The 19,542-nt window shown below is 30.0% G+C and overlaps 1 protein-coding gene across 4 annotated transcripts in view; it reads right to left on the bottom strand.

Annotated features, from left to right (window-relative positions):
- Nucleotides 1-13,114: 13,114 nt before the first annotated feature.
- Nucleotides 13,115-19,542, bottom strand: part of LOC145248910 (uncharacterized) — a 90,156-nt gene continuing 83,728 nt past the window's right edge. For all 4 annotated transcript variants that reach the window (XM_080110691.1, XM_080110693.1, XM_080110692.1 and 1 more), the window contains 3 exons: nt 18,801-18,854; nt 15,549-15,602; nt 13,115-14,002 (listed from right to left, as the gene is read on the bottom strand). In XM_080110691.1, the coding sequence (XP_079966817.1) occupies nt 13,755-14,002; nt 15,549-15,602; nt 18,801-18,854 (356 nt within the window). In that variant the 3' untranslated portion in view covers nt 13,115-13,754. The remainder of the gene's footprint in view (nt 14,003-15,548; nt 15,603-18,800; nt 18,855-19,542) is intronic.

Raw genomic sequence — 19,542 nt, 5'->3', positions numbered from 1 at the left:
TCTACACACCAACTACAAAACAGATGAAAAAATAGTAGCAAACCTAATTAAAAGATATACCAGACCCACCGACCAGAACAAAAAGATCAAATTAATAATATATTATACTAAATTTAAAACCTCCACTTTAATAAATAAAAACAATAATGATAATAACACTACACAAAACCAAACTAATGTAGTGTATGAATTTATTTGCCCCTTCAAAGAATGTCTCCAAACCCATTGCAAAAACTCATACAACACATACATAGGCCACACCACAACAGCACTCTTCCGACGGTTAACCTATCATTTAGCTGACAATAGCGCCATAAAACAACAGCTCACATCCCATGATAAAAAACTACAGTTTATATATATATATATATATATATATATATATATATATATATATATATATATATATATATATATATATATATATATATATATATATATATCAGTGCTGGATGGGTAACCATTTGGGACTTCCAAGTTCTGTATGTGTTCTCCGCTTATCTCGGCATTGCTTCCAGTCGCCCCGGACTTCTCCTTGCCACTGGACCCAAGTACTGCCGATTCAGGAGAGGTATGGTTCAGAGATTGCGCAACCCTTGCTACATAATTATATGCACAGCTGCCCCGACAGGGGTATTCTTAGTCTTTCGAGACTGAACGTAGGCATCTAGTTTATATATATATATATATATATATATATATATATATATATATATATATATATATATATATATATATATATATGAACAAATGATTAATAAAACATGTTAAAAGACATCTTGAAAAAGAGTTAAAAAACATATTTAATTTTAAAAAAGGAAGCACAAGATAAGTGGATAGTCCTTAATTCGCGGAGTTTCGAAGAAATACTCTCCTTCTCATCAGAGGGCAGGAATTAGCAAAATGTGGGATCGGATTTAATGAAACTATAAGTAAGTTACAGATCTTACTTGGTTAAAAAAAAAAAAAGGGTGAGGTAAGGGGAATAGGAGGTAAAAGAAAAGTGATAAAAAGATTTCACATGAATGGATAGTCCGGTGAAGTGTAAAAAATCCAAGAATGGTAAAATCCAAAACGGTTGAATTAAAAATTTCCAATCCAACGGGTAAATTCCAAATGGTCCAATATATATATATATATATATATATATATATATATATATATATATATATATATATATATATATATATATAATTTTTAATTATATATTATTATCATATATTGATGATCTAAATGTTTTGTGTTGATTTATTCTTTTGGATCATTAATGTGTGTGTGTGTGTGTGTGTGTGTGTGTGTGTGTGTGTGTGTGTGTGTGTGTGTGTGTGTGTGTAAAGGAATAAAGCAACCGTCACTGTTTACTTTTTATTAAAAAATGGAAGATTAATTTCCAATTAATTTCTGGAAACTAGGGGCGATCTTCTTATTTGCTGTATGCATGCAGTCTTCTTCTCACTGATTTAAATCCTTTCGTCTTAGAAAAAGCAATATTTGCCTGACACGCTGAAATACATATATTTATTTATACGTACGAACATTTTATCGGCAACAATGTGTAAGGGAAATAATTCTAAATGTAATTTCTTTACAATTATCTCCCTTTAAACATTTCAATCTTTAAAAATGCGAAACTTTTGAAAATCAAAACTAATGTGAAAATCCGTTTTTTTTTTTTTTCTGTTTGATTTGATATTTTTTCATGCTTCATAGATATTTTGGTGTATCTATTTTTTAACGTTTTGTTTTCTGTTTTTCATTTTTTTAATCGAGTAAAATAGAAAGAGAAAGTTCTCAACTTTCGAAAACTTCCATTTTCTGGGGTAAATCTCTCAATGATCTGATCTACTTATTCTTTATTTTCTATTTCGTTGTTTCTGCAGACAAAAACATAAACAACAAATATGCCAATTCCGTTTTTAATCTAAACAAAACAAATTGAAAATTTATTCTTAGTATTTAAACATTATACACACACACACACACACACACATATATATATATATATATATATATATATATATATATATATATATATATATATATATATATATATCCATTCACATGAAATCAAGTTTTTCTTCACCCTATTCCCCCTGCTTCACTTTTTGTTATAAAGTAAAATCTTTGATTTACTTGCAGTTTCATCAAATACTTTTGCATGCAAAATCAGACTCCGCATTTTGCTAATTCCTACCCTCGGATGAGAAGGAAAGTATTTTTTCGAAACTCCGCAGATTAAGGACTATCCACTTATTTAGTGTTTATTTTTCAAATTAAATATGTTTTTAACTCTTTTTCAAAGTGTTTTTAACATGTTTTATTAAATATTTGCTCTTATTTTTAACAAAAATATGTATCAATGAGTCTTACCTATGAGAATACAAAACTTATCCGTTATTCGATTCGAATGTTTACTAATTATGCGTGCGTGCGTGCGTGCGTGCGTGCGTGCGTGTGTGTGTGTGTGTGTGTGTGTGTGTGTGTGTGTGTGTGTGTGTGTGTGTGTGTGTGTGTGTGTAGGATGGATACTCCCGTCGACAAACAATACTCCACGCCAAAAATTTTTTTACATTAGAGTTTTCCCTCTCCTATATGCATGTCTTAACGAATTGAAAGCGCCTCCAGATACGAACCTGGAAATTTCTATGTCTCGGCGCGGTAGATGTATCAGAATCGGCCATTAAAAATGCCGTATATGAACTTGAATAAACCAACTTACTCTCTTTCCAAGCGTGTAACTACTTGAAAAGTATCATTCAACCCCTATTTTTTTTAATTAAAGGAGCAAAGATCAACTTTAAAAGAATAACAAGTTTAATAACAAATTATACAATGTCTGTTTTTTAATCGGTTTTCTTTTAAAAATATTTGAAGAAAATCAACGAAATTTTACTACTTCGATTATAAAAAATATATATAAATTCCAAAAAATCACTTACCTATAAATATTCTATTCAATGTGTACATCCATTGTTCATTGTTAAGAATTTATCCATATTTATACTTACATTCCATTCCCTTCTTAAATAAAATACTTTATTAAACAAGTATTTATAAAAAAAACGCGGACTCATTTTTTGACTGTTCAAATACAGGGAGACAAATCTCTGATTATCTTACGGTGACTTATAAACGTCATAATTAATATCTCTTTTTATTGCGTGCTGTTAACCAAAATTAGTATTTTGGGGCTTCCGTAGGTGAAAAAAGCACACATTTACTTATAAGTTTCTGCCGTTAAACGAAAAACCCAGTCGACCGATTTTGTTTTGTTTTAATTCTCTTAATGAAATATACGAGTTTTTATTATTATATTTTATTCCCACTTGATCGAGTGATTTTTTTTAAATATCTAAAAAAAGAAAACATTGAAGGAAATATTAAGCATTGAATGAAATAGAAAAATTGTCGTCAGCGTCCGGTTTTTACTTGAAAATATAAGCATAACATGAGCTTTCATTGAAAAAAAAATCGACGTGGCTAAAAAAAAATAAAGGTTTTACACTTTGGACTTTACAGGTAAATTTCCAAAAATCGCTTCTTTTTTGTTTGTTTGTTTGTTTGTTTTAAATTAGAATATTTTATTTATTGATCTTTTATCTTCAATTTGTGATATATAAAACTTTGGTGAGTAAATTAATTATTTAAATATTATTAGACATTTCAAAGTGGGGTGGTGGACGTTTATTTAAAATATTATATTCGGTTTATTGGAAAGAGCATAAAATTTCACATTGAACCTGTAAATATCGTAAAAATTGAAGCAATGGAAAAATTTGATAGATTTTTAAAGTTTTAAAATTGAAAAAAAAATCACTCGTAAAATTCAATTCGTAAAAAAATGGCTGGTTGAACGCGCACCGACACTTTGTAAACACTTTTTTTTTTTTTATAAAAAATAATATTTCTATTATTTTTTAAACAACTTTAATAGTTTATTTTGGAAGTATATTCCATACAGAAAATAAACAACCCACTTTAAAAAGAGAATTTTTTTTTTTTTTTTTTAATATATTTTATTCGCAGGTTTCTGTTAGGGGTGTGAAAAATTCCCAAAAAATTCTGATACACCTATCGGTACGGTACAGAATTAAAATTTCTCGTTAATTATTTTCTCCTACTTTGTGGGTATAATATCATATTAGTACCCATTTTTACAGAGGCAGAATTGTAATTGTCCGAAAAACAAAAGGAGAAAGAAATGGTAGTCTGACATTGTTTGAAAAAGCTCTCAATACCTCCCTTGCATCTCAATTCATGCATTAGCAGTATCAGAATTTTTGTAGGAATTTTTGACACCCCTAACACGAAACTGCGAATACAATATAAAACCTTGGAATTTCTCCGTTAAAAGTGGGTTATTTATTTTCTTTATGGATTATACTTCCAAAATAAACTATTACAGTTGTTTTAAAAGTAATAAAAATATATATTTTTTTTTAAACAGTAATGAATTTTCCGAACTCAATATTTTTCAATTTTTAAACTTTAAAAATCTATCAAAATTTTTCTATTGATTCTATTTTTACGATATTTTCAGGGTCAATGTGAAATTATATGTTCTTTCCAATAAATCGAATATAATATTTTAGACAAACGTTTTTTTTTAAATTCACGAACCCCCCCATCCCAATTTTTAAGTGTCTATTAAAAAATAAATAATTAATTTAGTCACCCGAAAGTAAATAATTAATTTACTCACAAATTGAAGAGAAAAGGTCAATACATAATATATTCAAATTAAAAAAAAAAAACATAGTGTTCTTTTAGAATTTTACCTGTAAAGTTTGAAGTTTAAAACCTTTTTTTTAAACCACGTTATTTTTTTTTTTTTTTTTTTTTAATGGAACCTTGGTCCTTGCTCCTTTAATTGAAAAAAAATTAGGGCTTGAATTACATTTTTCGAGGAGTTATAAGCTTGGAAAAACAGGGGGTCGAATAATTCACGCCTCCCATTTTGTAAATGTCTAATAATAATTAATTTAGACCCCGATAAGTACATAATTATTTACTCACAAATTGAAGAGAAAAGGTCAATACATAATATATTCAAATTTAAAACAAAAAAATATACTGTTTTTTAGAAATTTACCTGTAAAGTCCGAAGTTTAAAACCTTTTTAAAAAAAAAACACGTTTTTTTTTTTTTTAATGAAATCTTGGTCCTTGCTCCTTTAATTGAAAAAAAATTAGGGCTTGAATTGCATTTTTCGAGGAGTTATAAGCTTGGAAAGATGGGGTGGAATTATTCGCTATTTCTGACACTGCTATTCATGCACTGAAATTTGCATTTATTACGATTTAATTGTTAAAGGGGGGTAATTTCTAACTTTAAATTTGGAGTTATTCCCCTTTTTTCTTCAGATCTTCATTTCATATATTGTATGTAGCAATTGAAGCATTTTGATAAATGTTTTTACCAAATTCATGGAATAAATTGAATTTTTCTTTGAGAACACAATCCAAAACCTAACAGAAAAATAAAAGCAAGTTAACTAAGAATTTACAATGAAGGGGCAGTATCGTGTATAAATTTAAAGTTAAATAACGCCCAATTTTAGTCACTGTACTGTAGGTTTCAGCCAGGGAAGGGAAGGGGTAACTTTCTTTTGCAGTAATAGTGCATCGAAAAAGTTTTGTTACAAGTCGATCATTAGATTAACACGCTCTGATAAATCACCTTTGTTGAGTTAGAAAAAGAAATATTGCCGCACGGGTTTAGGATTATTTGTAGAGTTAGGGTTGAAGTTTGGAGACTTTGTCATTTAGACTTAAGGTTAGTGTTTGGATTATTTTTATTTCTAAGGCTGTTTTGCAACTTCAACTTTGGGTTAGGGATTTTGTTGTTATTCTCTTTTAATGTCTTATTTTCTATATTTTTAAGTTATATATATATATTTTTAATAATTATTGTTTTAACACTGAAAAAGGATGTTTAGCAAACTTAGCTGTACCCCTCAAATAAATTACCAGACGTTATCAGCAATTAGTTTGCCGAAAAGAAAATCGTTATTTGCTTTAACTAAACTACAGTTCCTATTTACAATGCCTTCCCACGGGACAGAGTAAGACACCAAGAATCATTTCTTGTTAAATTTATTTAAATTTAAGTTCATTTATTTATTTTAAAAAAAAAAAAAATTTTAATCTTTATTTTTATTTATTTTTATTTTTTTATTTTTTTACTTACTCCCAGGTATTGGAAAGCGTTAATGTGTAAGCCTCTAAAAATGGTAAAAATGTTTTTGGTTGGTATAGCTGATGGTGATAATTTATATTTTCAATTTTATTAGATAATAGTTCGCAAATTATTTATTAGTATTACTATAATTTCAATAAAAAAAAATAAAGATTAAAAATGTAAAGGGGGTAATTCTAAATGTAATTTCTTTAAAATTATCTCCCTTTATTCAATCTCAAAGCGAATTTCTATGTATGTGTTTAAGTGTCTTCAGCCATCTGCTATTTCGATTCAGATTTTCGCCTCTACTTTTTCCTATTTGCCTGACAATTATAGCTTTCCTGAGTACAAATAAATCCAATACGTTGCGTATGCCTTCGAAACATTTGTGAAAAGAATGATAGGAAAATTCTTAATTCTTTAAAAAAAAAACAATTAAATATTCAGTATTTTCTTTTATTCATTTATTTTTATTTATTTATTTTTTACTTTCTTTCTACTTCAACACTCATCTTTAAAATGACGACTTTTCTATGATTTCGGGTATGCTGAAAACAAATATCGCATTTACATTTGCAGCAGATAACTAGTTTTCTGGATATTAAGACCTTTATTATCCAATATAATCCAGTATTTTTTTCTCTAGTGGCCATGTTTTTCCCAACTGAAAAGTATTAATGCGCATGCGTGTTACAAAACACCTTTCTCTTTCTCTATGTTAAGAATGGCGGATGCAATTGATATTTATTAAGTAATACATCGGACAAATGTCTTTATATTCAGACAACTATTTGTCTGCGGCAAATTTAAATATGATATACGTTTTCAGCAGATCTGAAAAACTATAAAAGTTGTCATTTTAAAAGTTGAGTTTAAGGTGAAAAGAAAGTAAACATTTATATTAATATTTTATAATTAAATATTTTCTGGAGATTTATCAAAAATAGTTTACAGAAAAAAAGGGTGATTGGAACAAATAGTCAACAACTGAATGTTAATAAACGTAATACAAATTACTTTTCTGCTTACTTGCGCATTTGTCGCCTGTGTGTGTGTGTGTGTGTGTGTGTGTGTGTGTGTGTGTGTGTGTGTGTGTTTCAAGTATCCTCATTTGTGTGTGCATTCTTTTTTTGTTGCTGTTGTTGTTATATTTTAATAATCCGATAAATGTACGATGAATTTAAAACCTGTTTTTTTCAGACTAGCCACCGTACTCATGAACTATTTCTTGAAAATCAACTTTACAAACGAAAACGGCGTTCTACAAATTTCGAAAGAGGGTCGTCTGCTATTTTGCAGAAATAAGATAAAATCCATCGCATTTTTATTAGATTATTCAAATGTCATAAAAACACATTAAAATACTTTAAAATATAAAAATCGAAAACACGAAAGTAATTTCTATTTACTTATTGTCTATTCTTTCTTTAACTATTTTTTGGTTAAATATTCTTGATAATCGCTCATTTTCCTTTTTGGTCCTTCGACAAAAGGAGAGTAGACCTGTAAATTCACCCTTGTCCGTTCGTTCGTTCGTCTGTTCGCACTTTTTTCAATAACGATGCCTTGGAATATTTTGAAACATGATATGAGTAATAAAGAAAAACGGATTTTCCGGGAAAAAAACTCCGGTTGGCCCCTCTAGGGGTGCCTTCCGGGTTAAAATGGCTAAAATGGACACTTTTGTGTTTATTTAAAAAAAAATTGTGATTAGGGTTTATATAAAACTTTCTGAAAAGTTGTAACTAACTGATTTCTATATAATTTTGTTTGTCTATATTTTGCAATAACTCTTGGGTGTGCCCCAGGAGCTGTTTTAGGACTAATAAAAAGCACTCCAATTTTGACTATTTTACCATATTTGTACCAACTTTTTAGCAGTTTTGCATGGTGCTGGACTCAAATTTAAATGCGTTAAGGCCTTGGGGGACTTTTGAGGCTAAATGGAGGGAGGGGGGATGATGGACTTAGTCATTTCTTTTTTTTTTTTTTTTTTTTTTGCATGGTGCAGAACTCAAATTTACATATATTAAGGCCGTTTGTTAATTTTCACCAGGATTTGACGTCCCTGAGGACTTTTGGGGCTAAATGAAGGTGAGGAGGGGAGCAAATACTGAACTTGGTCATTTTTTTGTGTCTCGTTCACTATACACTCGCGGGGGACCACGCATGCTTCACTTATTTGTTTGTTTGTTTGTTTGTTTTTAATAATATAATATTCATAAAATAAGATCGCTAATTTATAAGACTGAAGTACTTATTTGTTTCTTGTATTATATATTTTTATTGCTCAAACTATGGTAGCGGACATCACTTTTTTTGTAGTAAACTGGCCTACTTTTAGCCGACTTGTAATTGGATATATTATTTTGTGTGTTTTTTAAGTATATATATATATATATATATATATATATATATATATATATATATATATATATATATATATATATGAAATAAAATGGAGGTGAAAGGACCTGAATACTCAACGTTTCGCCCGATTTATGCGGGCTTTTTTAAGAGGGATGGTCATTGACGAGAGAGTCGGAAGGTTTTGGGCTATATATAATGATGGGGGAGAGCAGCGTGTTTTCCTTATGTAAATTAGATGTCTATATACATATATGCATTTTATGAGAGAAAATAATTTAGAGTAAACTAGCGTAGTGGATTACGTCTAAAAGTTCAAATATCGTAGAGATTTAAAAGATTGCATCCGGAAATATAACCGTGATGGATTAAGTAAATAAAATGAAAAGAAGGAGTTTTTAAAAATTAGAGATAATTCAATTGGGATAAAATTGCGAAGTAACTGTAGATGGCGTCTACAAATAAGGAGGTGATAAAATGGGTCTAAAAAGAGACACTGATAAAATAAAATACAGTCAATAAGTAAAATAAAAATAATAAAATGAAGTGAACTTACGAATGGATATTTTTATTTATATATATACATATATATATGTATATATATATATATATATATATATATATATATATATATGAGAATAAAAAATGTATGTAATCATAAATGAATAAAAATGTATGTAATCATTTTTATTCGTTACTTTCCGATAAAAATTAAAGAGAACAATTTAGATACAGGTTAAACTCGATATATATATATATATATATATATATATATATATGTGTGTGTGTGTATGTGTGTGTGTGTGTGTGTGTGTGTGTGTGTGTCGAGTTTAACCTGTGTCTAAATTGTTCTCTTTAATTTTTATCGGAAAGTAACGAATAAAAATGATTGCATACATTTTTTTCTCATCACGATGATAAAGTAAAAAGAGGTATTCTAATAGGATTTTCTTAGGACCCTGAGAATATGCAGTGAAGAATACATCAAGGAAGAATTTGAATATATTGAACGTACATTCATGAACTTACAATACCTCAACATTTTTTGACAAATACAAAAAGGAAAACACTAAAAATTTACCATAATCGAAACCGAGACAATTCCCAGACACACGACAGACAATCAACATTACCAACTAATAAAAACAACGACACAATCTATAAGAACCTAAATAAGACGGCATTCAAATAACAAAACTAAACTCTTTAACAATTAGGCATCTAACACGTAAAATTGTGACTAATACCAACACTAACACCAAGGCCGGAATATATTCCATACTCTGCCTTGATTGTGGTAGAATATACGTAGGAGAAACTCAACGTAATTTAAATAAAAGAATATATGAACACAAAAGAGATGTAAAAAAACAACAATACACTCAACGCCATATTTTGTCACATCATGGAGAACGACCACCATTTTAATTTTAACAAAGCACATTTCCTTAAACACATACATAACAGATCCACACGACGTTTCATTGAGTCAGCTATAATCTCCCTTTCCAGCAATGTAATTAAACAAAGAAAAGGTTTATTCCACATTATATAGGTAAAATGTTTTCGCTTGTTTTCTTTTCCTTATAAGGGAAATGGTTTCCAAATAGTTTTATTGTTAAAGTGTTTTTTATTCAAAAAGTCTGAAGAAAGGTTGTTTTTGAGAAAATTTGCAAACGGCATAATGTTATCATTTGTCCGAATAGTCTTGAAACAATTGTAACTAACGATGAAAGACACTATTTATTGCTATCAACCCATTCTCTGACTTGCTAATTTGTCGGCGAAAAAATCGACCTTCTTCTTGTACAAAACGGCCGAGTTTAGGGTGAAGGAATTAATGTTTTGGGCCAATTTTTCGATATTTGTAAGTGATATCAATCTTGTTAGGATTCGCCGTCTCTGTCGAAAGTTTTAGCGAGATATGCAAACATACATTCATACATAAATACATACATACGTACATGCATTTAAACAGACAGGTAAGATTTATATTATAAATTATATTCGACCCAATGTATAATAATGATATAAAAAGTTTAAAAAGTATATGACTCGTGCGCCATCAGCGAGCATCGAAACCAAAACGTTTAGTTTACGACTTACTTTTTCCTTGGACCTTAATGACTGTACTATGAAGACATGTTTGTCGCAAGGCTAAAAGTTAAAACATGAAGCAATAGTTATTGCGTCACGCATGCATATTCGTAATGCCGACGTTCGACCATCATCTGGCAAATTTCATAAAATGAGTGTTTAAAAGAATATGCAAATTAGCTAGATTTTTGCATATGAATACATAACAAAGTTGTAATTTCTTTTAAAATAAATAGAAAAAAGGGGTTTTGATATGAATATCAACACACACAAGGGGTATAGATGTGTATGTGTGTATGTGTATGTGTGTGTTTGTGGAGCCTGACTAACAGAAGATAATAAGGCCTAAAAGTTATTTCTATTTACACACGAAAGGACGGTGTGTCTGAATGTATATTGCCTTCAGTACTTTTAAGTGATAGGTCACGTTCAACGTGCTCATGGCAGAAAGCGAATCCATACAAAACATCGAAAAATATTCCAGGCTATTTCAGACCTTTTAATTTGCATTGATCATGCCTTTATGATCCCGATATTGACATTGCAATGGTCACCTCGGTAACATTTTCCTTTCGTAACAGTAAATATTGCATCGGTAAAGCAGTTCAATTTTTATTTATATGCTCCCTCACAAGAATGTGACTAAAATGAAGTGACACTACAATAAAAAAATATATATACCAAAACAAGCGGTGAATATTCGAAGTTGTCCGGGATTACTTTACTTGTATTTTTTTTTTTTTTTTTACATTTATTGACCCCGTTTTATGCTTTTTGTTATTTTCTTTCCTCTGCGTTAGTCCAAGTCAAATTGGTGCTCGCACTGACGTTTTATTATTTCGCATTTTTTTACTACATATTCTTAAGTAATTACTACTGATGATCTCAACCAAACTAATGCAAATATATAGAAAAAATAAGTGAATAAATTAAAAATGGATAACAGTAGGCATTAAATTATTATAAACCATTTAAAAAAATAACGTTTTCAAAATAGGCTTAGAAATAATTGTGCTGTGAACTGTGCATATATATATATATATATATATATATATATATATATATATATATATATATATATATATATATATATATATATACTATTACATAAAAGGAACTTTGTCTGTATGATTGTGTGAATTCGTTTCCTATGGACTCGGAAACGGCTGTGCAGGGTTTTTTTTTTTAATTTCACACGAAATTACTTGATGTGTCTGAGTGTTCGTACGCAGGTTTTGTGTCAACATGCTTCCGATAATTATTGAAAATCGATAATCAAAAATATTCAGTTAAAGAAGGAAGTACAACCAACAATTACAAGTACATTTGAGAAGTTTCATCAATGCACAAGCAAAAAGTTTTAGCATACAATATCAACTGCTGATTCTTTTTATAAGACAGGGGAATATTCGAAATGGATGTTTCTGATTAAAGTACCATTGAACCATGACACTTGACTTTTGTACGTTTAATTAATTTAAACATTAATTTATGTAAAAGTAATTTCATAAAATCAGCAGTTGGTTCATTGATAAGACAGATGCATGTTGGAAATGAATGCGTCTGCTTAGAGCACATGTGGTCCATGATACTTGACTTTTTGCATTTTCAGCTTAGTGTTACATAGGGTTTATATTCGTGTGCTTATGCTAGAGTGTTCATATTGTGGAGAGGTAGACAGGGTACATATAAAGAGGGACAGGGTACATGTAATACAGACATGTAATTCACATTGAGAGGGGGATAGATATATAGATAGAAGAGAGATTGACATTTATACAGTTTGGCAGTTCTGGGATTCTTTCTATAAACATTATCTTTCTTTAACACATATATTTCTGAGATGATGATTCTCAGTCTTTTATCATAATGAAGGAACATTCATTAACTAGCGGGACCGATTTTTATATATCATGAAGTTGCGATTTAAAAATATATATATATATATATATCCACATCACTTGGGTGTCTCAGCTCGACTCAAAACCGAAACTAAAATTTCTGAAAAAAAATATATTTACAAAGTGCTCAACCCTAAGAGGGTTGCTTTGCCATCCACATACAGGGAATTTCCTCAGCTATAATCGAAATCGAAACCGAAACCAAAACTTATGAAAAATTCTTGATAAAATTATTTGTTACAAGAAACGGAAGTCCACAACAGTCAAACAACAGTAACTTGGGTGTAAGCGTGACACACATAATAAACAACACACACGCTCTACTCTTACATATACACTAGCAGGACCCGTGGAAATTCTACGGAATGAGAAATATATTTAATCACAAAATATATTTTGGTAAAGCTGATATTTGTTTTGATAGCAAATATGAGGTTATAAACCATTTTATGAAAAGAGCGTCGTCGTATTTAAAATATAGAATTGACCCAAATGAAATAAATAAGTACTAATAAATCATCAGAAAATAATATTGTGCTACATAGTTCAATACAAATAATAAAATCACATTGTAGAAAACACTTTTTTATTTACGTTTTCAATCAACAATCTTTACAAAACTTTCTTATTCTTAACATAAGGAAGTTGTCATGCGCATGCGCATTCCTGAAACAGTTGAAAACAGATAAAAATCCGACAGTGTTCAACTACCCATTTCTCAATTTTGCCCTCCTAACGCCTCTTTTTCCCCGATGAAAACCGATTAAAAAGTTTTCCATGTGTCTGAATACCCTATACACCAAATTTCAAGTCTGGAGATCAAAACATTGTTGAGTATATAGGTTGAGAAATGTCCTTACACACATATTCACTTTTAAAGATATATAGATAAATAAATACTAATAAAAAGGTAGAAAATTCGTGTGTTTTTAGTGAGGCACCTTTCCAAGGCTCAATAGGGGGGTAATTAATACTAGTTAATTTATCACTAAAAATAACGATAATATTACGACATCAATTGATAAGCAATAAATTAGCACGTAATTTCAGGCAGCTTCTTTGTGGCGATGAGTTCGAATCCTGACACAGTCATCCACGCTGATAAGTCGTAATAGCTATGAAACTCGTGTACAATAAAGTACTATTTTGCCTACAAATAAATATCAATAACATATGATGTTTCCATGACAAACTATAATATTTAGTCTGTTAAATGCACGTGTAACAGAAATGCTTATTGCAATCGAGTTGTTTTATTTGTGTAAAATTGGAGATTTTCTTGTAGAAGAGCTGGCACGTGTCTGTGATCATATCATAAAAAACATGTGGACATTTGTGTTGCTGGCTAAAGACTAAACATTCCAGTTTACTGCGCGCAGTTGTTCCAAGGTGATATTCACCGCGCTCCGTGAGGTCGAAGGTTCTCCACAGTTTGCCATTAGGACATTGAAAATATTCTGGAACATAAATCGATGAATTAGATGTTAAAAACTTAATCAAAAAAAAAACTGAACAAAAAAGAATGAGGAAAGCAAAACAATATGACAAATAAAATGAAAAATTACGTGTTATTTATCTTCCTCCCATGGCGGGATGGTGTGACACAAGGATCGGAAAGTGGGATGTTGAAAGCTCAACACCCTCAGAAAAAAGCACTCTGGCCCACAAAAAAAATGCTGGGCAGCCTTATCGGCATTCCTCTGTATGGGCGCTTCACCAAGGTTAAAAAAAGACCAACGCACAAAATATTTATTCCTTATTTGTTTTTGTTTTTATTTTAAACGAAATTTTTACCCATGGCTAATGATTAAACCAATTATGCTGGGTGGCTAACACATATCGTATGAAGATATGCTTCATATTTTAACATATATACGCCCCCATTAAACTAAATAAGCCAATATATACATAATTAAATAATAAGTATTATTTTATACCTGCAGACAATAGTGTTTCACGCTTACGCAATCATCAGTGTTGAATGACAATTCCTACAGGTCGTGAGATTATAACCCACTCACAAAGCCACGTGGGTAGAACTACGGACTATAAACTAGACAGGTTTAGGTTTAGGATATGTGCTAGTCTAGCTACACTGACGAACTGTGATACAGCGAAAGAGTCTGTCTATGGATGACTATTATATATATATATATATATATATATATATATATATATATATATATTTATATACTAGCAGGCCGCCCGGCATTGTCCGGTTGTAAAATACGCTTAAAAATGATATTTTGATTAATGTAGATTTCGCATTTATTATTATATTATATTGGACCCAATAGGTAGTAATGGTTAAAAAAGTTTTTTTTTACAAAAATTACACGTGCGCCACCACCGAGAATCGAAACCCAAACGTTTAGTTTACGATTTACTTTTTTCTTTTGACGGTAATGCCTAAGCTATGAAGTCATGTTCGCTGCAAGGCTAAAAATTAAAACAGGAACCAATAGCTATTACTTTACGCATGCCCATTCGTAATGCCGTCGTTTAACCTTCACCTGGCGAATTCCATTTTTTTTTCACACTTTTGCACAGATATTCCCCGGCTAAAATTCAAATATAAAGTTTCGCCTGGGTCTGATTACTCCACATACTTTTCAGGTCTGTAGACAAAATTTTGTAAATAATACTATACACGCATGCATAAATATATATAGAAAGAGGTTTGTGGTTATCATCACCTTTTTATGCAAATATTATGCAAGTATAAATCATGTAGAATATTTGCATGAATATAATTACACGTAATAGTTAAATAAAGATGATCATCCCATCAGAAAATCGAAAAAACTAATAGGGAATTAATTAAAATGAATGTTTAAAAGAACATACAAATTAGCTTGATCTTTTGCAGATGAATGCAATGACACGTCCCATATATAACAAAGTCGTATTTTTATTTTTAAATAGAGAAAAAGGTGGGTTTCACATGCATATGAATGCACACATAAAAACAACAATTTCTAGAAGTATAAATAGATAGATTACCTGAAACTATTTCATCTGGAGCTGTTGTGACTTCTTTCGTAGATGGGCCACTTCCTGAAATAGATTTTAAATGTTTATTAGTTTTGAAACCGATTTTTACAACATGATATATGGCACAATTATTTGTACACACGAGTTCTCCTTAGATAACGAAGCAATATTGAGCTTGATTGGCTCCTGCTGGGTGAACATTTGCAGTTGATCGAGTGCTATGTGTAGGAATACGTCGACATATCCCTGCAAAAATTTCCAAAACATCTCCATATGTAATTCTCTAGACAATTTATCCTTCGGTTTAAGCCACCCAAATAAATGCTTATATATATATATATATATATATATATATATATATATATATATATATATATATATATATATATATAAAAGAGAAAGAAAATTAAAACTGTTGAACTTTACAATCAAAATTTATTGTTCGCGGAGTTTCAAAGAATGCTTTTCTTGTTACTCTTCTCATCAGAGGACATAAAGAAATCAGCAAATTATATTTGTAGCAATGCTAGAATTTGTTAGTTAAGGCATTAAGTGAAACCGCAATTTATTGTAGTTATAAATTGCCAAATAAGACGTGAAAAATCTTTGATATGTAAAAAAATATATGTAAAAACAAACCGCGCATAATATTTCAGTTGTATGAAAATCCTCTCAAATTTATGCGAAATGCAAAATAGTTCTTTAGAGAGAAGTGATTCCAAAATAAGTCCAGTGTGACGATGCATATAATGCGATTGGAAAGTTTTCAAAACAGCTGAAATAATGAAAATTGTTTTTTCCGAGCAGTGCAGTTGCCCAAAGAGAAGTCTGTCCCCAGTCAAATGGGACCTAATAGTAAAAAGAGAGAAATCCAGAATGAGAACCTTCATCATCGGCATAATTAGAAAAAGTGATTTCAAATTTAATTTTAAAGTAATTAAGTTCAGGCTAAACGGGGAAAAATCATTCCGTGAAAGCTTGTATTATTCTGATCGGAAATTGTCTAGAAAGAACGAAACAGATCTTTCTATAAAGTGTTAAATTCGATATCATTATTAAAAATCATTCTAGGAGTGATGATTATAAAGTTTTAAGAGATGCAGAATCATAGCTTATTAAGGCTGTCAAAAAGACATGATGATGATGACAAAGATTGCAAAATAATAATAATAAAGGCAAATTAATTCTAATAATAGTTTAGTCAATTATTATGATTATTATGGTTGTTGTTGTTGTTGTTTTGCTCTCCCCTCAATCGCCTCAAACTTGAAAAAATGCTAGAGGTGACATGTCACGTTGAACGCTTGGTGACCGAAAAGTGGGCGTCCATTTTACGTTAAATTTTATGTAGACAAGTGATCCCCAACTCCAAGATGTTAATTTTTTTTCAAATTTTCTTCTCTCATAATATTTATAAAAAGCTGTTTAAACGTATTGGATAAAAAAATAGATATATATTTTTTTAGGAGTTAAACAACGCTAGGTCACTTCGTATAAAGTTACCTTTTTAATTAGAAAGTTAAGTTTGTAACCAATGAGATTAATGTGAACAAAGAAAAAAGTGTAAATGGTGGAATTTAGAGGGGACTACAGTAGATTTTCATTTTTTAGGTGTTAAACGACGCATTGTCACATTGTAAAAAAATTATTGATTTCTGCATAGCCGTTTAAAAAATGATAAAACAAACTAATGAAATCTGTCTGCTTTTTTTCGTTTTTTTTAATATTAAACAACAATAAAAGCCAAAAAAATTTCTATCTACACGGAATTATTTTTCCAGCTACAGTTATTTAAATTAGCAAATTATTTTATTTGGTGCGCGTTTGTTTTTTATGCTTAGCATCTAGGGCCAAATAACTCTAAAACAGTATTTAGAAAAGGTCGCTGTTGGAAATAATAATTCCAAATAAATAAAATTAAATATATTATCACTACAATTGTTGTTTAAAATTTATTAAATAACAATTTTAAATAGCGTATCTAAAGCAATTCTCTCGTTACAAACATTAACTAAGATACCGGTATTTAATAACATCGATTTTTCTTAATGTCATATGCAAATAAAGTGATCTCTCTATTGTATATTTTTGCAAGATTCGTACTATATATAGAAATAAATGAAATATTAGAGTACGACACGTTTGGTATATATTAATCAAAATGTGAACAAACAAACAAGCAGCCAGGAATACGAATGTATATATATATATATATATATATATATATATATATATATATATATATATAAGGTTAAATTGTTTCTGCTGTGACATTGATATTCAATGTGTACTTTTTGAATTTAAATATATTAAAACAACGTTCTTAATATATTCAGTCATGGATTGGATATGCGAGCGATTTAATAAAAGTTTATTTATTTGCACGTTCCATAAAACCAACTTTCATTATTATTCATTTTTTTGGTTTCTTATGAGATGAGTGGTATCATATAACTATTACGCTTAAGTCTGTTTATGCATAGTTTCTACATTGTGTATAACTGTATAGAATTTAGGATTCAAACACACGGATATATATATATATATATATATATATATATATATATATATATATATATATATAATTATTTCCACAGCTCAAAAAAGTCGCAGCCCACAAAATCTATGACAGTCAACGAATCGGAAGTCCAAGATTCGAGTTTCGCTCTCATTTGGGCTCATCAGCACACAAGGAATTTTATTAACTAACACAGATAAAAACAAACGTAGTCGAAATCCGACTCTGGAATTGACCTACTTCGCCTTAACAAGGGACGCGGTCATCCAACCAGCTAATAATCATAAGACGATGCCTCCACATAGGAATTTTCAACTCGTAAGGACGATGCCATCCAGCAGTGCTTACCTAGCGAGCAATTAGTAATAGAATTTTCAGAATGTGAGAGATTATATAATTATTTCCACAGCCAAACAAGGTTGCAGCACACAAGAGCTTGATAGCCAGCGAACTGGAAGTCCAAGACTCGAGTTTCGCCTTCATTTGGGTTCATTAGCAAGACATATCCGAATCTGGAATTCGAGGCATGCGAGGAAAACACTTTGCCAACTGAGCAAAATCGAGTCTTTGATTTCCGGTTCGTTAATTGTCATGGCTCTTGAGAGCTGCGACGTTGTTTGGCTGTGTAAATAATTATATAATTTCTCACACTCTAAAAATTTCTATAATATATATAGATTTGTCTCTTGGCGTACTTTAATATACGATTAGCAGTTCCATTTACAGAAGTATAGATAGATTACCTGAAACTATTTCATCTATAGTAGTTGTGACTTCTTTCGTAGATGGGCCACTTCCTGAAATAGATTTTGAATGTTTATTAGATTTGAAACCGATTTTTAAAACATGATATATGGCATAATTACCTGTACACACAAGTTCTCCTTAGATAACGAAGCAACATTGAACTTGGTCAAATGGGTGACCATTTAGGAATATCAAGTGCTATGTGTAGGAATACGTTCACATATACCTGCAAAAACATCTCCACTAAACACAATATGCATGCGACCGGAAACCGCTTCTAAAAATATGTTATTTCCTAGACAATTTATCTTTCGCTAACCCAGTTTAAGCCGCCCAAAATAGATGCTTATATATATATATATATATATATATATATATATATATATATACATATATATATATATATATATATATATATATATATATATAAATTGATTGTGCTTAATCCGCAGTTTTGAAAGAAATACTTTCCTCCTAATCGGAGGAAAGGAGTTAGCAAAAAACAGAATAAATTTTTGCATGGAAAATATTTCATGAAAAATGCAAGTATGACGTAGATCATACTAGTGTAAAACTGAAAATCAAAGAAAAGCGAAAGGAAAGAGGAATAAATAAAAAAAGATAATTTCACGTGAATGCATGTTCCAATCAATGATAAGTGGAAATATATATATATATATATATATATATATATATATATTATTTTTAAAATAGTACTGTTTTAAGTTTTAAAAAAAT

Source organism: Euprymna scolopes, chromosome 27 (genome assembly GCF_053919585.1).
Source record: "Euprymna scolopes isolate OS-2025 chromosome 27, ASM5391958v1, whole genome shotgun sequence".
Classification (NCBI taxonomy): domain Eukaryota; kingdom Metazoa; phylum Mollusca; class Cephalopoda; order Sepiida; family Sepiolidae; genus Euprymna; species Euprymna scolopes.
Note: the sequence above shows the minus strand (reverse complement) of the source record. Positions and strands in the feature narration are given on the sequence as shown.